Source organism: Hoplias malabaricus, chromosome 12 (genome assembly GCF_029633855.1).
Source record: "Hoplias malabaricus isolate fHopMal1 chromosome 12, fHopMal1.hap1, whole genome shotgun sequence".
In the NCBI taxonomy this organism is placed as follows: Eukaryota; Metazoa; Chordata; class Actinopteri; order Characiformes; family Erythrinidae; genus Hoplias; species Hoplias malabaricus.
The window spans coordinates 7,522,965-7,540,393 of NC_089811.1; the positions used below are offsets into that span (position 1 = coordinate 7,522,965).

Sequence of the window (17,429 nt, forward strand, 5' to 3'; positions counted from 1 at the left end):
TAAGACAACACACTGGTGATCACAGAGTTAAAAGAAGAAAATAATGACATCTGTGGGTTTGTTTGGGCGCTGAACAGCTTCTCGCCGGTGATTCACAAGGTGTCAGCTCTGTTTGGAGTGTGACTCTGAAAACCCTAGGGGGAACAAAGTGGAGGGATTTGCGGTGAAATTGGATGGGTCCTAAAGACTCCCATGCTGTCCTTGTGTGATGAAATGAGAAGGAGGGTCCTCTAACCCGTCCTGAGGCATCACGGGGGATCGAGCCCTTGCCCGACTCAGGGGCCCAGTTTGGATTTTAGTGTGGAATATTTTCGGCTCTGTCCAACATTCCCACAGCATTCCAGACGAGGAGAAGTGATAGAAAAGTGCATTTCCCATGTAATCTGAGAATTCCAGCTGTGTCCTTACTCCTTATAGAGAAGTGTAGAAACTTGAGGAGTATGTGTGTGTGTCTGTGTGTGTGTGAGAGATCTGGTTGTAAATGTGTTGTGTTTTTTGTGTTGTGTTAGCTCTGTTGTGCCCCTAATTAGCATTAGCTGCATTAGCTGTGTGTGTTAATGAGGCAAATAAATGCAAATTAAATGTAAATCAGATTTTTATCAGACTGCTCTAAAGAGTGTGTTTCTAACCCATCTGCCCAGGATCTGTGTGTGTGAGAGAGATAGAGAGAGGTGTGTATGTGTGTGTGAATGTGTGTGTGTGAAGTCAGCGATCCATCGCTAACGCTCCGTCGCTAGCGGCCTTCACGCATCAACACGAGGTAATCACACATCACACGCCGGCTCCGAGGCGAGACGGAAACGAGAGGTTCGCTCGGCTGAGGAGAAACGATCTGACAGACAGATGGACCGACGAGACGAACGCGAGGCCAAACCTCTCCAGGAGCCGAGAAACTCTGCAAGAAACAGAGTAAAGAATGTAAGAGGCGGAACAGACAGGAGATCAGCTCGGCTCACTTTACACAGCGCTAACGCCGAGCGATGGCGAGACATCTGCGAGAAAACGCCTGGAGCCCTCTGAGAAATGAGGAGAAGTGACAGATTTCCACCTCCATCTGACTGTCCTCGGTTCGCTTTCTCCATCCTCCCTTAGGATCCTTCAGACTCCATCTCAGTGATGTCTACACACCTCTGCCCTCCGGCTCCACGTCCTTTCAGACCCATGCCGTTGAGCTGTATTTCTTTCCCCTCCACGTCCTTTCAGACCCACAGCACCAAGCGGTTCTCCTCTGAGGGGGCGCGCCAGGGTTTTTGTGGTTGCTGTGGGTTCAAATTTCTCTGGAGTATCTAATCTGTCCATAGTTCTAGAACATTGTCTTTACTCTAGGACTGCAGGTGCTCATGGGAAGTTCTGTACGATTTTAATAAATCATCCGCTGCATGTTTCTGACCCAGAGATGGGAGCACAGCGGGATTCCTCGGATGATGAAAGGTGGTTATTCTGCAGGGATCCGGCGGATTCCCCTGAGACTGAGTCTATTAAACTCCAGCGTTTTTGCAGAGTGTTGGGGGGATTGTGGATTTACTGGAGAGAGATGGAGAGAGAAACTCGTCTTCAGAGACATTCTGTACTAACACTCCCTTGTAGCAGGGATTATTTTTTCATTCATTCATTCATTCATTCATTCATTCATTCATCCATCGGCTGCAGGCATTTCATTCTGATCAGATCCATGGTGGGTCTGAAGTCCTCCTGGGATCAGTGGTCACAGGCAGAGACAAACACTGGTCAGAGCACCACACACTCACCCCTTCACTCACTCACACCTGTGAACAGTTCCACACACTCACCCTCTCACTTACTCACATCTGTGAACAGTTTCACACACTCACCCTGTCACTCACCCCGTCACTCACTCACACAGTGTACTGTTTCACACACTCACCCCGTCACTCACTCAGACCTGCGTACTGTTTCACACACTCACCCCGTCACTCACTCTCACCTGTGAACACTTTCACACACTCACCCTGTCACTCACCCCATCACTCATCCCATCACTCACTCACACCAGTGTACTGTTTCACACACTCACCCCGTCACTCACTCACACCTGTGTACTGTTTCACACACTCACCCCAACACTCACTCTCACCTGTGAACAGTTTCACACACTCACCCTGTCACTCACCTCGTCACTCACTCACACCTGTTGATAGTTTCACAGTCTCACCCTGTCACTCACCCCGTCACTCACTCACACAGTGTACTGTTTCACACACTCACCCCGTCACTCACTCACACAGTGTACTGTTTCACACACTCACCCTGTCACTCACTCACACCTGTGTACTGTTTCACACACTCACCCTGTCACTCACTCACATCTGTGTACTGTTTCAAAACTCACCCCGTCACTCACTCTCACCTGTTGATAGTTTCACACACTCACCCAGTCACTCACACACTCCCACTGTTCACTCATTCACTGTCCTTCCCCTGGTTGTGATGGTGTGTGAGAAAGAGAGAGAGAGAGAGAGAGAGAGAGAGAGAGAGAGAGAGAGAGAGAGAGATGGATTAAAAATGAGAGGGTAAGTGAGAAAGAAGGGAGTAAATGGAAGAATGGAAGAGAGAGAGAGAGAGAGAGAGAGAGAGAGAGAGAGAGAGAGAGAGAGTGTATGTGGTTAATGAGGCTTGACAGAACTCTCTTACTCTCTCTCTTTCTCTCTCTCTCTCTCTACCATTCCCTCTATTTTCTCTCACCTCTCTACCCCCCACCCCCAGCCCTCTGATTGTGGAGCTGAGCCATGATTAGATGCTGGAAATGGAACAGAGTTCCAGCAAACACTCCTCCAATAAACACTCCTCCATTACAGGACACTTACAGAACAGAACCACACAGAACAGAACAGAACAGAACTCTTCATTTTAGACAGAAATGCTGGATAAAGAGAAAAATGTGCACCTCAGTAAACATCTTTAAATCTCTGATTTTCAGAGTCTCAGGCAGAACCCAGAGAAGAGAAGAGAAGAGAAGCGAAGAGAAGAGAAGAGAAGAGAGGGGAGGGAGAACGAGTTTTTGAGGAGAGGGAAGGAGACAAGAGTAGATAAGAGCAAGGGTTGGAGGAGAATAGATTATAAGAGATGAGGTAAGAGCGAGAGCCAGAGGAGGTGAAAGTGAGCGCTGGATGAGACGAGGAGATGAGGGTGAAGGATATGAGAGTAAGGGCCGGAGGAGGCAAGAGTGAGAATTGGAGGAGACAAGAAGCGATGAGATGAGAGTGCTGGAGAAGATGAGAGTGAGTGCTGGAAATGAGAGTGAGCACCAGAGGAGACAAGTGTGAGGGCTAGAAGAGGCAAGAGTGAGCACTGGAGGAGACAAGAAAGCATGAGATGAGAGTTATGGAAGAGACGAGAGTGAGTGCTGGAGGAGATGAGAGCGAGTGCTGGTGGAGATGAGAGTGAAGGAGAGGAGAGCAAGTGCTGGAGGGGATGAGAGGGAGTGCTGGAGGAAACAAGAGCAAGCCTTGAAGGAGATGAGTGTGAGTGCTAGAGAGAGACGAGAGTGTGAGTTGGAACTGTGAGTGATGAACACTGAGTTGTTCCTGATCGGCGGAGGATGGAGCAGCTGTGTTATGAATGTATTAATACACACTAACACTTTAATGTTTTACTCAGCTCCTGGATTTTGTTTTGTTTCCTGACAGGAAGCACCAGTCTTGGTGCAAGCAAGAGACATTTGAATGAGACCAAGCAGATAGAAAAAAAATGATGGAGAAAACAGAGAACACTGAGAAATGATGGAAAAAAGATTGAGAATCAACAGAGCAAACATCAAGAAAAGCTAGAAAATAGAGTGAAAAAAACAAAGAAGGGGAACTGAGTGGACTCTGTCTCTCTTGTTTCTCTTTGGTGTCTCATTCTCTGTTTTTTGCTTTGTCTCCACACACACACCTTTTCTTTTTCTCTCTCATTTCTAACCCAAACAAAGCCTGGTGCACACAGTCTTTCTCTCTCTGTCTCTCTGACACTGCCCCCTGCTGGTTTTCCCCTGGGTATGACGTCACCTCTGTGTTAGAATGCAGAGCACAGGGCCAGAAGAGTCCACTGGCACCCTCTTCCCCCGTTCCGTCTGATTGGTTTTCTCTCTCTCTCTCTCTCTCTCTCTCTCTCTCTCTCTCTCTCCCCCTCTCTCTGGTCTGGGGCGCTGGTGTGTGATTGTGTTTGATTGTGCTTTCAGGGAAGGCGTGTGGACAGACAATAAATCATTAGCAGTGAACTGTCAGAATAAACACGGTGCCGTCTGGGTCAGAACAGTCCTGGAAGTGTCCAGAGTCCGACCTGTCCCTCCAGAACCAATCACATGTTCCATTCCTCTATCCTCTGCCAACACACGACACAGAGAACATCCACCCATCATTCCTTTATAGAGAGAGAGAGAGAGAGAGAGAGAGAGGAGGGGGGGAGAGAAAGAGAGAAAAATGAGAAATTAGTGACAGACAAAGATTAGACAGGGAATAAAAAAGGAGAGAGATGCAGAGAAAGATGGATGATTGGAGAGAGAGAGAGAGAGAGAGAGAGAGAGGGAGGGAGGGAAAAAGAGAGAGAGAGAGGGAGGGAAAAAGAGAGAGAATACATGGCACTGTTGATCCCAGTCCAGTTCTGTTCCCAGACTCCTGCCGCCCATGGAACACTACGACCTTCATGAAGTGCGCACTTCTGAGGGCTGCAGAGTGCAGGGAGAGACCTGGACAGAGCCGAGGTGTACAGCCAATCCCGGGACTGGGAATTCCTGCTTTAGGGTGTATCTGGAACACATGTTCTGAAGATGAAAGCGTGAACAGGACATTGAGCTCTAGGAGTTGGACTGAAACTCAGAAGAGATCCAGCCATGATCCAAGACCTGGAGCCAGAGCTGAACGCTCAGAGCTGCTGTCAAATCCAGCTCCGGGAAATTCAGATCCACCCCTGGATTTTAACTGACACCTTTGGCCTTTGAGAACTGGGCAGAGATGTTAAGACTAGTGCTCAGAGGGGCTCAGATGGACTCCTGGCATTGAGCATAGTGACCTTAGACTTACGTACAGCTGCTCCAGAGCATTCCATTTCATGGCGTGTTGTTCTGTGGAGGTAGAGAGAGAGAGAGAGATAGAGAGAGAGAGAGAGAGAGTGAGTCTCTGTCTTTTCCTCCCCCACTCCTGTAGATGGCGTACTTTCCTGCATTCATTTCACTCCCCGGCTAAAGGCCAGATGCCAGGCCTGGGGGAGGATCAGCTCAGGGATCAGTCCGGATCAGAACTGAGGATGTTCTGGATCCCAGGAAAATCCTGAAGAGCCGCCACGGAACGAGTGACAAAAGCTTTGATGAATTCATCCAGTAACGAGATGCAAAGCCTTTACAGTCTGACACAGACACATCCCTCTCTCCCTCTCTCCTTCCCTCTCTCTCTACTCTTTCTCTCCACCCTGTCTCTCTGTATAATTCTGTGAGTTTTTTGTCCATATGTAAATTGTCTCCTTTGATCTTTTCCTCCTCCGTTTCCGTGGCGACGGGTTTGTCGCTAATCTGCGCATCTTTACGACGCGATTCCGCCGAGAGCCAATTAAACGCGTCCTAATGGACTAATTAATCTGGAGCGAGAGGAGGAAATAAAAAGGCACGCGCTTCTGAGACGTGTCACGCATCTCATTACCGTAATCGCTCTTTGCTTTAGCAAATCTCCCGCCGTTTCCCCGACAACCGCAGAGCCGCGGCCCTTTGATTTATTCATTCACTCCTTCATTTATTTATTTACTTATTTATTTGTTTATTTATTCTACAGTGGATCAGACTTTGTTCTGAGTGCCGCATCGTTCCGGAATAAACGACCAACAGCAAACAGAACAGTCGCATATCAGTCCTCGGCCTTCACTTTGATCAATACTTTGATCTCAGCGGATAACAGTGAATAAAGGAACACCTTAGCGGCGGAACGTCAGAACACCGGAACAACGTTGCCTTCAACACGGTTCATCGCTAAGGAGTTCACACAGTTAAGCGCATCAGCCACATGTTTACGCTGTTTTCTGAAGTGCATCCCAATTAATCGCATTAATTTATTCATAGGATTATGATTAATTTAATTATACTTTGAACTTAATTACAACTAATTACATCAGCGCTGTTACACCTCAGGTCCTATTCAGACTTGTTCACCTATCTAGAACCTCCGGCATAAACACTCACTCATCTACTACTTTCAGAATTCATACTAACCTGCCTATCTAGAACCTCAGCAGCTCACTCTTACTGTCTAGAATGTCCGACATCTATGCTTATTATCATCAGCTTCTTAAGAGACTTGTTTATGAATACTCACCTCCAGAAGGGTCTAGAATGCAATTTCCTTTGATCACTTTGCAGATATTCTAATGTTTAAGGCCTTCAGTCCAGCTCCTGAAGTCCTGACCAATGGGAGAGAAGCTTGGTTGGAAAGAACAATCCTGATTGGATGATAGGGCAGCACGGTGGCACTGCAAGTAGTGTCTCTGTCATAGCTCCAGGTTTTGTGTGTTTGAGCTCTGCTCCGAGGCTCCTCTGTGAGGAGTGTGGTGTGTTCTATCTGTGTCTGCGTGGGTTTCCTCCAGGTGACTGTCTATGAGGAGTGTGGTGTGTTTTCCCTGTGTCTGCGTGGGTTTCCTCCGGGTGACTGTCTGTGAGGAGTGTGGTGTGTTCTCCCTGTGTCTGTGTGGGTTTCCTCCGGATGACTGTCTGTGAGGAGTGTGGTGTGTTCTCCCTGTATCTGCGTGGGTTTCCTCCAGGTGACTGTCTATGAGGAGTGTGGTGTGTTTTCCCTGTGTCTGCGTGGGTTTCCTCCGGGTGACTGTCTGTGAGGAGTGTGGTGTGTTCTCCCTGTGTCTGTGTGGGTTTCCTCCGGATGACTGTCTGTGAGGAGTGTGGTGTGTTCTCCCTGTATCTGCGTGGGTTTCCTCCAGGTGACTGTCTATGAGGAGTGTGGTGTGTTTTCCCTGTGTCTGCGTGGGTTTCCTCCGGGTGACTGTCTGTGAGGAGTGTGGTGTGTTCTCCCTGTGTCTGTGTGGGTCTCCTCCGGATGACTGTCTGTGAGGAGTGTGGTGTGTTCTCCCTGTGTCTGTGTGGGTTTCCTCCGGATGACTGTCTGTGAGGAGTGTGGTGTGTTCTCACTGTGTCTGCGTGGGTTTCCTCCGGGTGACTGTGAGGAGTGTGGTGTGTTCTCCCTGTGTCTGTGTGGGTTTCCTCCGAGTGACTGTCAGTGAGGAGTTGGTGTGTTCTCCCCGTGTCTGCGTGGGTTTCCTCCAGGTCTCCGGTTTCCTCCCACAGTCCAAAAACACAGGATGATAAGTGGATTGGCAACTTAAAAGTGTCCATAGGTGTGAGTGAACGTGTGAGTGTTTGTTGTGCTGTGAAGGACTGGTGCCCCCTCCAGGGTGTGTTGTCACCTTGCACCCAGTGATTCCGGGTGGGCTCCTGACCCACTGCGACCCTGAACTGGATAAGAGTCACAGACAATGAATGAATGAATGATAACACTTTTGTCTCCAAACAAACTAAAGAGGATGGTTATCTCAGCACTGAAAGCACTGTGTGTATTTTTATGTGTATTTATTTTATTTTATTTTATTTTTACGTTTATTTAATTATTGATTGTTTAGTTTAATTTTATTTGTCATTCATTTGATTTTTCATTGAAGGAATTAATTTTAATTTTTAATGTTTTTTTTAATTTAATTTCATTATATTTATTTTATTTATCTTTTTTCTTCAGGAGAGTTGTATTTGTTTTATTTAATTTATATGCAATTTTAGTTTGTATTTAATTAATTATATTTCAATTAATTCATATTAAACTAATATTTTTTATTTAATTTTTATATTGTTTTCTCACTAGATGATGTGATTATAATCATTATTTATTTTATTCTATTTCTCAGGAGAGGATTTTACTTTATTTATTAATTATTATTTGTTAATGGTTTTTTTTAACTAAATGCTGGTCTTTGCCCCTGACCCTCTCTGTTCTCCCGGTGGGTGTTCTGTGTAGTGCTGTGTGTGTGTGTGTGTGTGTGTGGGGGGGGGGGGGTGTTATAGTGGGGGTTTAGTGTGTAGTCTGTGGCGGACTGTGTTAATCCTGAATTTAACAGCTCGTGTGAAGCTTAAGACAAACAATTAGAGGAAATTAGTTGTTTGATAAAATCAGATTAAAGTTTCCTTGATGATTTTACTGATCCGCTCAACTCTGGAGCAGGTGTCGCCCAGACCCTAAGAGGGGGGAGGGAGTCTGGGGAGTGGTGGTAGTTTTTTTGGACAAGTCCTTGGGGTCAGGAATCCGGCAAATGTCTTTTGAAAAGGCATTGATTAAATTATCTTTGTTTCTCATGAGCACTTCAAATTATGTTCGCTGAAAACCTGTAGTTCACAATAAAAACAAGATGAGAACTGAATATAAAAAGAATCATTTGAAGACGAAAACTATGACAAAAGGTTTTGCACTTCTCATCAATGAGTAAAAAACTAAATGATAAAGTGAAAGACTGATATATGACACATTACTTTTGATGTAAAAACAGAAATTCACAATGTAATAAAAAGAGTAAAGTGCTCCGTCTGTTTGCTGTTGTCAGGGCAAGAGTCGACTCACAAAGAATCGATTTTTCCAGCGTCTGGGAGTCACTCGTATAGACTCTTGGAGTCGACTCAGTGTCGGTTTGAGAAGCTAAACCTTAAAATGTTAATGTAAAATAAATGTAAAATGTGACTAATTCAAAATCAGCTGCCAGAATTAACTCTGGAGCAGTCGTTTACCACATAGCTGTGAGGATCTGATGGACTTCAGCCTCATAATCATCAGTGAGGGTCAGGGGCTGGTGTTGAGGATTTGTTCTGGATCAAACTCACCCACTCACTCACTCATCCCAGAGGAACCACATCGCTCCAGAGAACACAGTTCCACTGTTCCACACACCAGAGGAACTCCATCAACCAGAGAACACAGTTCCACTGTTCCACACCAGAGGAACCCCATCACTCCAGAGAACATAGCTCCACTGTTCCACACACCAGAGGAACACCATCGCTCCAGAGAACAGTTGCACTGCTGTGGGGCTGTTGCCTTTGGGCCTGGTGAAATCAGAACGTCTCGTATACAGAGACAGGGGACTGAGGCTGGGTACAGTGACGGGGGACAGGTTTAGGTCTAAACACACTCTGGTTCTCATTACTGTTATTTGGTCTGAGCTGGTTTTGGTTCAAACGTCTGTTTGGGTCTGGGTCAGGGTTTGGGAGGGACGCTGGTTAAGTGGCGTTATCAAAGGCAGATCACAGTGTAATTAAGACGAGACGAGACGAGATGAGACCGGATGAGACAGAGACAGGGGACATTAGCGCACGCTAACGAGCCGCAGCCATCTGCTGAGATATTACACACTTAGCAGTGATTACAATAAGGAGAGTGGAGTGCGGGGTGTTAGTGTTGTTTGGGTTTGGGGAGAGGGAGGGGGGCCTTGGGGAGAGGGGGTGGGGGCTCCTCAGTTTCCCTTTGTGCTGTAAAATGTCAAGACAAATGAAACAAAAGAAACTCACTCATCCAAAATTCACTCATTCATCTTCTGTAAACATTTCATTCTGATCAGGGTCACAGTGGGTCCAGAGCCTAAACAGAAACACACACTCACCCAGTCACTCACACAGTGTGTGTGTGTGTGTGTGTGTGTGTGTGTGTGTGTGTGTGTGTATTTGCTGATCCAGAGTGGTACGTTTCTCTCAGTCTTTAAACAGAGCTAGTGCTAGGGGTAAATATGGGTGCAGTAAGGCACACTGCCGGGGGGTGCTGTAGAGCCACAGTTATGTGATTGTGCTGGGGGTAATTAGGGGGTAATTATGGGATGTGAGGCGCAATGTAACGCTGATGTAACAGAGTGTGTGGAAATGAAAATGTGAATCCACTCCGAGGAAGAGTTTATGAACACAGCTCTGATCCTCGGGGCAGGACTATTAACATTTAATCACAGAGCCCTGGGTGCTGTTTAGCTAATCTGTGTCCGGGGGATAACTCTGTGTGTGTGTGTGTGTGTGTGTGTGTGTGTGTGTGTGTGTGTGTGTGTGTGTACCAAGAATATTTCACGTTGTGGGGAATTGTCTTCCTTGTGCAGACTACAAACTGCTCTCCACAACATAAAGCAGTACATTATAAAGGAGACCTATTGTGAAGAAGCCCCTTGTTCGATGTATGTTCACATTAAAGTGTGAATCTGGAGGCCACCAACCAACACACTGTGAAACAAGACCCTCTAGTTTGTTTTCTGTGTGCTACCTACGTTATAAAACATGAGATAAAACGAGTCGTTCTGATTCTGCTCCACTTGTGCCGTCAAGTGCAGAGACTTTAGAATGGCCCTGAACCCTTGTCTGAGTCTGTCCAATCACAGCGCTCGACTCGCGTTTGTGTGAAAGTGCAAATACAAAGATAAATGCAGCAAAACAGACACAACAAGTGCGGAGAAATAAGAGCACTGAGTAAAAACAGAAAACGAGAACGGAGAAGAAAGAGAACAAAAAAAAAAAAACAGAGCTCCTCGCTCCTCACTGCTGTGCGCTCGGGGTCGGGGTGAACAGCGAGCGGCTCATTATCATTTAAAGGAACAGGCGCTGAAAGCGGGCGTTCTGAGCAGGGCTGTTTAGACAGGGGGAGAGCACTGCTGTGGGGCCTGTGGGGTTTTGACCAAAGCAGGTCACAGACGTTTCATTAAAAAACAGAACTGTGTTCCACTGTGAAGATGAGGGGAGGGTGTGGTGTGTGTGTGTGTGTGCATGTGTGTTAAACAGCATCAGACCACAAATTAAACCCACAGTCTGAGGCTGATCTATTGGTACTGAGCCAAATCCCCTTCCAGCACTTGGCCTTGTTTTTAATTATTATTTTATTTATTATTTATTGATAACAAAATCAATCTGTAAACCCGGAGCAGAGAGTGACACAGTTCTCCTCATCGCTCTGAATCTCTCACAAATTTCTGCCAAACATAACATTTTAACCATGAGTGGTTGCACCTAGTCTTCATTTGCATATTGCACCATCCAATAGCTGGTGGGTTAATTTGCATACACACTTCTTATACACAGTACACACAGTATTGTTGGGTGCAGCACTGGATCAGAGTTTTACTCTCGAATTATTTCATCTGTCTTTGTAAATGTTTGGCTTTGGCTCAAAAGCCTACTGTTATGACTGTTATGTCTTATCTGGCTCATTTACATAGCTCCTCCCCTCAGCCAATAGAAAAACAGGTGACCAGTGTTGTCGTGTGCTCTGGGGCTTGTATCCAGCAGATGGACACAGCACTGAGAGCTGAACAAGCTGCAGGAGAACAGTGAGACTCTCAAACATCTCTCAGGGATTTTCAGTGTTCTTCTGAGCCTCTCAGCATTTCTCAGTGACCCTCAGCATCTCTCAGAGACTCTTAGCCTCTGTCAGCAACCCTCAGTATCTCTCAGAGAGTCTCTGCACTTCTATGAGACTTTCAGGATTCCTCAGAGAGACTCTGTGACTTTCAACGTCTATCTGAGACTATCAGAATCTCTCTGAGAATCTCAGTGTCTCTCTGAACCTCTCAGTGAATCTCAGTGAAGCTCCTTCAGTGTCTCTCAGTGCTCAGATCATGAAGGTCTCACTCACCTCCCTGCTGCTCTTCTGCAGATTCCGAGTGTTTTTCTGCACCACAGTCAGGTACAGCACCTTCGAGGAGGACACACCAGGAACGGAGATTGGAAACCTGTCCAAAGATTTAAAGCTGGACCCTGGAGAAGATCCGGAAACTTCCTTCCGCTTCATGCAGAAGAACAGCAGCTCAGTGATGGAGATGAGGACGAAGGACGGGCTCATGACTGTTTCCAAGTCCATGGATAGAGAGCAGCTTTGTCTCCGGGAGTCTCCCTGTCTTCTCACTTTCGATGTGGTGGTCTTTTCCAAAGAGAAGTTTCAGCTCGTTCATGTGGAGGTTGAGGTTAAAGACATTAACGATCACTCGCCTCATTTCCCACGGAACGAAACTCATCTAGAAGTTCTGGAGAGCACCGCAGTGGGGATGCGGATCCTTCTGGATGCTGCGGTGGACCAGGACGTTGGAGATAACTACATCCAGAGCTACCACATGTCCCACTCCAGCCACTTCGCTATAGACACTCGGCTGAGGGACGATGGGGTGGGGTACGCAGAGCTGGTCCTAGTGAAAAACCTGGATCGAGAGCTGGAAGACAGCTACATCCTGGAAATTACAGCAACGGATGGAGGAACTCCGCCAAGGTCCGGCTCCATGACTGTGGTCATTAAAGTTCTGGACTCTAATGATAACAGCCCCACATTTGAGCACAGTTCCATGAAGGTGGAGTTGTCTGAAGATTCCCTGATAGGAGTCCGGGTTCTGAAGGTGCATGCCTTCGACCCGGACGAGGGACCCAACGGAGAAGTTGTGTATAGGTTTTCAGGGGGTTCATCATCTGAGATGAAGGTTTTCCACATTGACCCGTCCTCAGGAGAAGTGACCCTCAGGGAGCGAGTGGACTATGAGAAGCGAAGGTCATATGAGCTGCAGATCGAAGCCCAGGACCTCGGTGAGAACCAGGCGTCCTCGTCCTGCCGGGTGCTGGTGGACATTGTGGACGTTAATGACAATGCTCCAGAGATCTCCATCAAACCCATGACGTCCAGCAGCGATGGAGTGGCATACATAACGGAGGCGGCGGCTCAGGAGAGTTTCGTGGCTCTGATCCGAACCACTGACCTTGACTCTGGACACAACGGATATGTCCAGACCCGGCTGGAGGGACATAGACACTTTAGACTGCAGCAGGCATATGGGGACACATTCATGATCGTCACCACAGAGGCTCTGGACAGGGAGCAAGATGCTGAGTATAATCTCACCATAATCGCGGAGGACCTGGGCTCCCCACCGTTTAAAACCTCGCAGAAATATACGATTCGGATCAGTGACGAGAACGACAACCCTCCTCAGTTCAGCCGGACCATCTACGACCTCTCGGTTCTGGAGAATAACATCCCGGGATCGTATGTTGGGACAGTTACGGCACACGATCTGGATTCTGGAAAAAACGGGAAGGTCCTGTACAGTCTTATTGACAAACAAACAGCAGATGGCTCACTTCTGTCCACCTTCGTCTCACTCGACCCTCTCTCTGGATCCCTCTACAGTCTCAGATCCTTCGACTTCGAGTCTCTGAAAGATCTGGAGTTCTCGGTTCAAGCTCGAGACAAAGGTTCTCCGTCCTTGTCCAGCACAGCTTCAGTCCGAATCCGAGTGGAGGATGAAAACGATAACTTCCCCTTCTTTACTTCTCCCAAGTTTAAAAATGACTCCACGGACCTTCCACTTCCTCTGAGCGCTCCTCTTGGGTTCGTCGCTCTTCGAGTCGAAGCCGAGGACGAAGACGACGGAGTCAATGGAGAAATCAGCTTCCAGATCCTGGAGGACGATAGGAAAGTGTTCTCCATCGACAGAAAAAGTGGAGCCATCGTTCTGAAACAGAGGCTGACCATGGATTATGGAGACGTTCTGCAGATTCGAGTCTCCGTGTCTGATAACGGAGAACCTCCTCTGTCCCACAGCGCAACCGTCAGGTTCCTCGTCACAGACACAGCACTTCCAGAAGATCAGGCTCTGGAGTTAGACTCTGCAGGGGAAGAGCGTGTGGATGTCTGGACACTGGGGCTTGTTTCTCTGGTGGGGGGTTGTGTGCTGCTGCTGTTGGTGTTTGTTCTCATCACAGCATTGTGTAAACAGCATCAGAGAAAAAGCCAAGAGTCTCAGAGACGAGATGTTCACAGCCTTTACGGATCCACTCCCTTCTCCATCAGCTCCACAACCAGTGCAGGAACATATGGAGGAACCAGAGTCTTCCTCAACAACGAGAGGGACGTGCCCCGTGAGTGTCTGTACGAGGACAAGAGTCTGAGCTCTGAGGAGAAGGTGAGATCTGAGACACAAATGAGACAGAGATGAGACTTGAAGGGGCTTGTAATGTAAACACATAAAGACATGAGTGGTGTGTGTGATAATGCTCTCTGTCCACAGCTGTTCCTGCCCTGTAAACCCTTCCACCAAACCAACTTGTGGCAGGACGAGAAGTTCTGTCTCCAGAAGAGGTGAGTGTGGGTTTGGCTTATGTTTATTTTAGGCGTCATTGCCATCAGCAGGTTGCAGGTGGTTCTGGGTCCTGTCTGGGTCCTGCCTTGTGCCCAGTGATTCCAGTTCCATCCACCCTGATCAGGAAGTATTACAGAAGATGAACGAATGAATGAATGATTGAGAGATCAGATGTGGAAGAGGTTATCTGCAGAAGTTTTTCCAGTTTAGTTTTGAAAGAAATTGGTTGGTAACAGGTGGTGGGGGCTGTAGTTTGTGTGTTTGTGTGTGTGTGTGTGTGTGTGTGTGTGTGTGTAAGTGTGAGTGTGTGTTGTGTGGAGCTGAATGGTACATAGGCGTGTGTGTTTTTAATAGAATTTGGTGAATGGTGCTGCATAGTGTGTGCGTTCAGAGTGGTGTGTATGCGTTATCTGTGTGTGTGTGTGTGTGTGTGTAAATATTTCTCTGAGCGAATGAAGGTCAATAATCTGATAATCCCTGACCACAGCAGCCCCACTGACCAGCTGAGCATGAAGGACAGTGGGAAAGGGGACAGTGACTTTAACGACAGTGACTCGGATTCTAGTGCAGACGCTCTGAGGAGAAACCTCACCACCTTCCAACCCTGGATCAAAGGTAAACACCCCCCCGCCCCCCACAATACATACACACACACACTGTAACTGTGTGTAAAATGAGGAGATTGAGGACCCTCTGTGGGAATTAAAGGGACACTATGTAATATTTTTTTTACTTTAAAATTCCAGCTTCAAATTCATTGTGATGCTGCACAGAGCTGTAACAAGGAGAACAGAGATGCTGTCATTGCTACTCTGGGCTCTGCACTACAGAAACTGCACTATGTAACTTGTGGAGGAGGGTAGGAACACTAGGGGGAGCTCAAAAAACCCAAAATCTTACCTAGTGTTCTTTTAAACTAGCGTAAATAACACGATTACAGTTAAATGCTGTAGAAATGATAACACTAGGGGGAGGGACATGTGATGATCTCTGACTCTTTCTGAACATGCCTGAAGGTTGCGGTTCTTTGTTCCAGGTTCCTTTGTGTCGATGGGTCCACTGGGAGTGGACACTAGGGGGCGATATGGTGCTCCGTCTCTTGGAGACGTTTATACACTTGGGTTTTCTCCGAACAACGCTAATCACACTAATGCTCAGCCCTGGAGAGAATCCTGCTACGAAGCTGCAGCTCTTCAAACGAGGAACCAGGCCTCAGTTTACAGGAACCAAGAGAACACCTCCAGGAACAGCCAGCAGCTGGAAGCTGCTCCTGACGGGTTAGCGTTCGCGACGGTGGCAGAAATAGCCACAACTTTTTAAACCTGTGATGTAGTTTTCATACGACGTACAACTCTTAATTGAGGAAACACATCCTCCACGGAGAACAGGGTTTAATTTCCAAAGAGAAAGAATTACTGCAGGAAGGGTCCACAGTGGAAGCCCAGTGGGGGCCAGCGAGTTGTGTCCAGGGGGTAAACGCTGACCCCTTCAGTGTCAGTTCTGTGCCCAGTGTGGGTTAAACTCAGGGCTACAGTGTAGTGGTTGTGGCTATGCTGTACCTAGCCCCTATACACCCCCCCCCTCCCCCCAACTAAGTATAAGGTAGTTTTGTTATATTTATTTTTACAGATTTAATAAACAACAACATTACTACTACTACTAATAATAATAATAATAATAAAGTCACTGTGGTATTGTGGCAGTCACACAGCTCCAGGGACCTGGAGGTTGTGGGTTCGATTCCCGCTCCGGGTGACTGTCTGTGAGGAGTTGATGTGTTCTCCCTGTGTCTGCGTGGGTTTCCTCCGGTTGCTCCGGTTTTCTCCCACACTCCAAAAAAACACACGTTGGTAGGTGGATTGGCGACTCAAAAGTGTCCGTAGGTGTGAGTGTGTGAGTGAATGTGTGTTTCTGTGTTGCCCTGTGAAGGTCTGGCGCCCCCTCCAGGGTGTATTCCTGCCTTGCGCCCAATGATTCCAGGTAGGCTCTGGACCCACCGGCGACCCTGAACTCGATAAGGGTTACAGTTAATGAATGAATGAATGAATGAAAGACACTGTGGCACTGAAAATGGTGTCTCTGCCCCACAGCTGCAGGGGCTCAGGGTCCAAATATTGTCAGATGGTTTTGGATTTGCTCCCCATTCGAGATTAAGTGCTTACAGAAGCTTGGTTGATTAATTAATTAATATTTTAATAAACAATAATAATACTAATAATAAATGGATAATTTTTAAAGCTCTGTGTCTGTTATTTAAATAAAAAGTCTTCAGTTGTAGTTCTGAGCATTAAGGCTGTACAATGTTTATTTAGAATTTGTATTTCTCAGATTTTTGTGTAGATTTTTTGTGTATTTATTTTCTTGTCATCCCCCTGTGTTTTGTTTTGCTGTGTTTACTTTCGACATGTTTCTGTTTATCACTGAATAAACACTGTTCACTGAAAGAGAGGCTGTTGTTACTGAGGTTTGAGGAGGTTTTGTCTTGTACAGAGAAGAACTGGACCATCTCCTGAGAAAGGAGACCTTAGAAAAACATGAAATGGAGTGGGAGCAGCTGCACATGAGCCTAAACTCACCAGGCCCAAAGCAGAGAGTTGGCCAGAGCTGTATAAAGACCCCCAGCAGTGATCTCGCCCTGGAACTGTGGTCAGTTCCTCTGGGATGAGTTGGAGTGGTGAGTGTGATCCAGAACTAATCCCCAACACTAATCCCTGACCCTCACTGAAGATTATGAGGCTGAAATCCATCAAATCCTCACAGATATGGAGCAGTTTTGGAAGCAGTGGAGATGTTTGGTTGAATTCAGTCTCTGTGTTGTCCTCCTGTCTCTCGTCTGTGAAGGACAGAAACAAAGCCCCAGGGACTGGGGTGCGGTATTGATGACTGCACTGAAGCGATGCAGGGCGACAGGTTCCAGATGAATTATGAGCGACAGCTGCATTAGCGCTCGATATCCAGCGATGTGCGGTATTTCTCTCTGGTTTCTCTCATGTAGGTCACAGAGCAGGACATTGATCACAGAGTTTACGCTGCCAGGCGTTTATCCACAACTGAGAGACAGAATGGGTTTGTTTACTTTTTAAAAAACAGAGAGAGAGAGAGAGAGAGAGAGAGAGAGAGAGAGCACAGAAAATAACAGTCTTCATGACAGTGAATGTTTATTATTGTTTTGTATGAAATAAGTCACTTGAGATGAAGAATTAAACCACGCTGCCATCCCATAATGAACTAGTTTACATTCCACAGAGTGGATCCCACACATCTGGCACATCCAGTCCACTAGGTGTCAGTATATCTTCAGGGTCAGAGTC

At 46.9% G+C, this 17,429-nt stretch overlaps 1 protein-coding gene across 1 annotated transcript; it reads left to right on the forward strand.

The window, feature by feature from the left end:
• Positions 1-1,672: 1,672 nt before the first annotated feature.
• Positions 1,673-17,062, forward strand: pcdh8 (protocadherin 8). Its single transcript, XM_066686882.1, has 8 exons — positions 1,673-1,727; positions 2,939-3,043; positions 11,570-13,941; positions 14,047-14,117; positions 14,606-14,733; positions 15,155-15,395; positions 16,609-16,764; positions 16,960-17,062. The coding sequence occupies exons 1-8, from the start codon at positions 1,673-1,675 to the stop codon at positions 17,060-17,062; spliced, it is 3,231 nt and encodes a 1,076-aa protein (XP_066542979.1).
• Positions 17,063-17,429: the final 367 nt, after the last annotated feature.